Source organism: Nicotiana tabacum, chromosome 9 (assembly GCF_000715075.1).
Source record: "Nicotiana tabacum cultivar K326 chromosome 9, ASM71507v2, whole genome shotgun sequence".
NCBI lineage: Eukaryota > Viridiplantae > Streptophyta > Magnoliopsida > Solanales > Solanaceae > Nicotiana > Nicotiana tabacum.
The window spans coordinates 23175867-23177510 of NC_134088.1; the positions used below are offsets into that span (position 1 = coordinate 23175867).

The 1644-nt window shown below is 37.3% G+C and overlaps 1 protein-coding gene across 1 annotated transcript; it reads right to left on the bottom strand.

Moving 5' to 3' along the window:
- Positions 1–302: 302 nt before the first annotated feature.
- Positions 303–1181, bottom strand: LOC142163820 (receptor-like protein EIX1). Its single transcript, XM_075220966.1, has 2 exons — positions 887–1181; positions 303–841 (listed from the first exon to the last, which is right to left on the bottom strand). The coding sequence occupies exons 1-2, from the start codon at positions 1179–1181 to the stop codon at positions 303–305; spliced, it is 834 nt and encodes a 277-aa protein (XP_075077067.1).
- Positions 1182–1644: the final 463 nt, after the last annotated feature.

The following is a 1644-nucleotide window of genomic DNA, read 5'->3' on the forward strand; positions in this document are numbered from 1 at the left end:
GAGAAATATATGGAAATTTAAAGTTAGTTGAATAAGCTAAAGATTTGAAAAAAGAACACAGAAGCTCCTAAAGCAAGAATATGGGCAAAAGGAAATATCAACGATTAGCTCATTTCCTTGTCACTTGGTCTTTACTGCTCTTACATGCAGCTTTCAAATTAGCTTAAACAGAAGTTAACAAGACCCTGTGTTTAGAAAAGGAAAGAGAATGAGTAGAATACAAAATCAGTCATCACGCCCTTACTTTAGCCTTCAACCTTGCAAAGCAGAGTGCTGTTGAAAGGTGGAGCCAATTCTTGTGTTCATTTAACCAACGCCAACGATATATAAAACTCTTTAGATAGAAACTCATCGTCATTTTCTTGAGAAGTACTAGCATTACTGTCATAACCAACATGAGGATTAGGAGGAGCAAATGTAGGACACTCTGGAAGAGGACGGCCATATAGCTGAATATTCCCACCATAAGTTGAGGAATCAAAACCTTGCAATTGAGTGCTTGATGGTATTCTCCCTGAGAAGTTGTTATTTGACAAAACCAACACACTAAGAAATGTCAAATTAGCAAGGCCTATAGGGATTTTCCCTGAAAGCTGGTTTTTTGACAAGTCAAGTACCTCCAACATCTTCATTGTACCAATTCCTTCAATGATATTTCCTGTCAAATGGTTTCTTGAGAGGTTCAATGATAGCAATGCATTCATTCTGCTGAAATCTTTGGGGATGTCACCAACTAGTTCGTTGCTAGAAAGATAGATGGTTTTGAGTAGCCACAAGGTATTTTGGTACTCTGACTCTTTGTTTTTCCATTGGACTAATGCATCGCCATGGTACAATATACCTACTCGAGGGACATAAGGATCAAAGTTATAGCTCACACTTTAACCATCTTGCAAAAGTTGCAGTATGGTGAAATTGCTGAAACATTGTGGAATTCTTCCTGATAAATGGTTGCCAGAAAGGTCCAGTATTTGAATAGATTGAAGCTGACATATACTTGGAGGAATGTTACCCAAGAATTTGTTGAATCGAAGGCTCAGAATGCCCAAATAAGGTAACTTAGTCCCTATCCATTCTGGGATTTTCCCACTCAATGTATTTCTTCCCAAATCCATGACACTCAAACCTCGGCAATTCTTCAAAGAGGCAGGGAACTCTCCACTTAAATTGTTTTTACGCATGTATAGAGAGGTCAAGGTTGTTGAAGAACACAGAGAGTATGGAATGCTTCCAGAGAGTATGGAATGCTTCCACTTAAATTATTGGCCACAGAGAGTATGGAATGCTTCCAGAGTATGGATCAAAGTTATAGCTCACGCATGTTTAGTTGTTTAAGACAATTTTTTTTTTTTTTGCTCTGTTTTTGCGACTAATGATTCAGTCATGGGTTGTACCCTTAGGACAAATGCTTTTAATTTCCTTGCTTTTCTTTTGTTTTTGTTGATGACAAAGGGGGAGAAATAGTAAGCAAGCTTAAGGCTTGGGTGTGATGACCCAAAACGTATCTTTAAATTTAAAAATTAATTCAGTGTTCTAAGACCTCCAAAAGCACTATTTATCATTACTCGACTTGCGTGTGCAGTCCGTAAAATTTTTCGGAAAGCTTTTATGCGAAAAATAAATTAAAATGTGAATTAGAGCTTT

Bases quoted from the DNA above. Each gene is read 5' to 3' on its own strand.
- LOC142163820 (XM_075220966.1), bottom strand. From the start codon at position 1,181: ATGCGTAAAAACAATTTAAGTGGAGAGTTCCCTGCCTCTTTGAAGAAT. The intron at 842-886 runs GTTAAAGTGTGA...TCCCTCGAGTAG, and splicing joins ACTGCAACTTTTGCAAGATG to GTATATTGTACCATGGCGAT.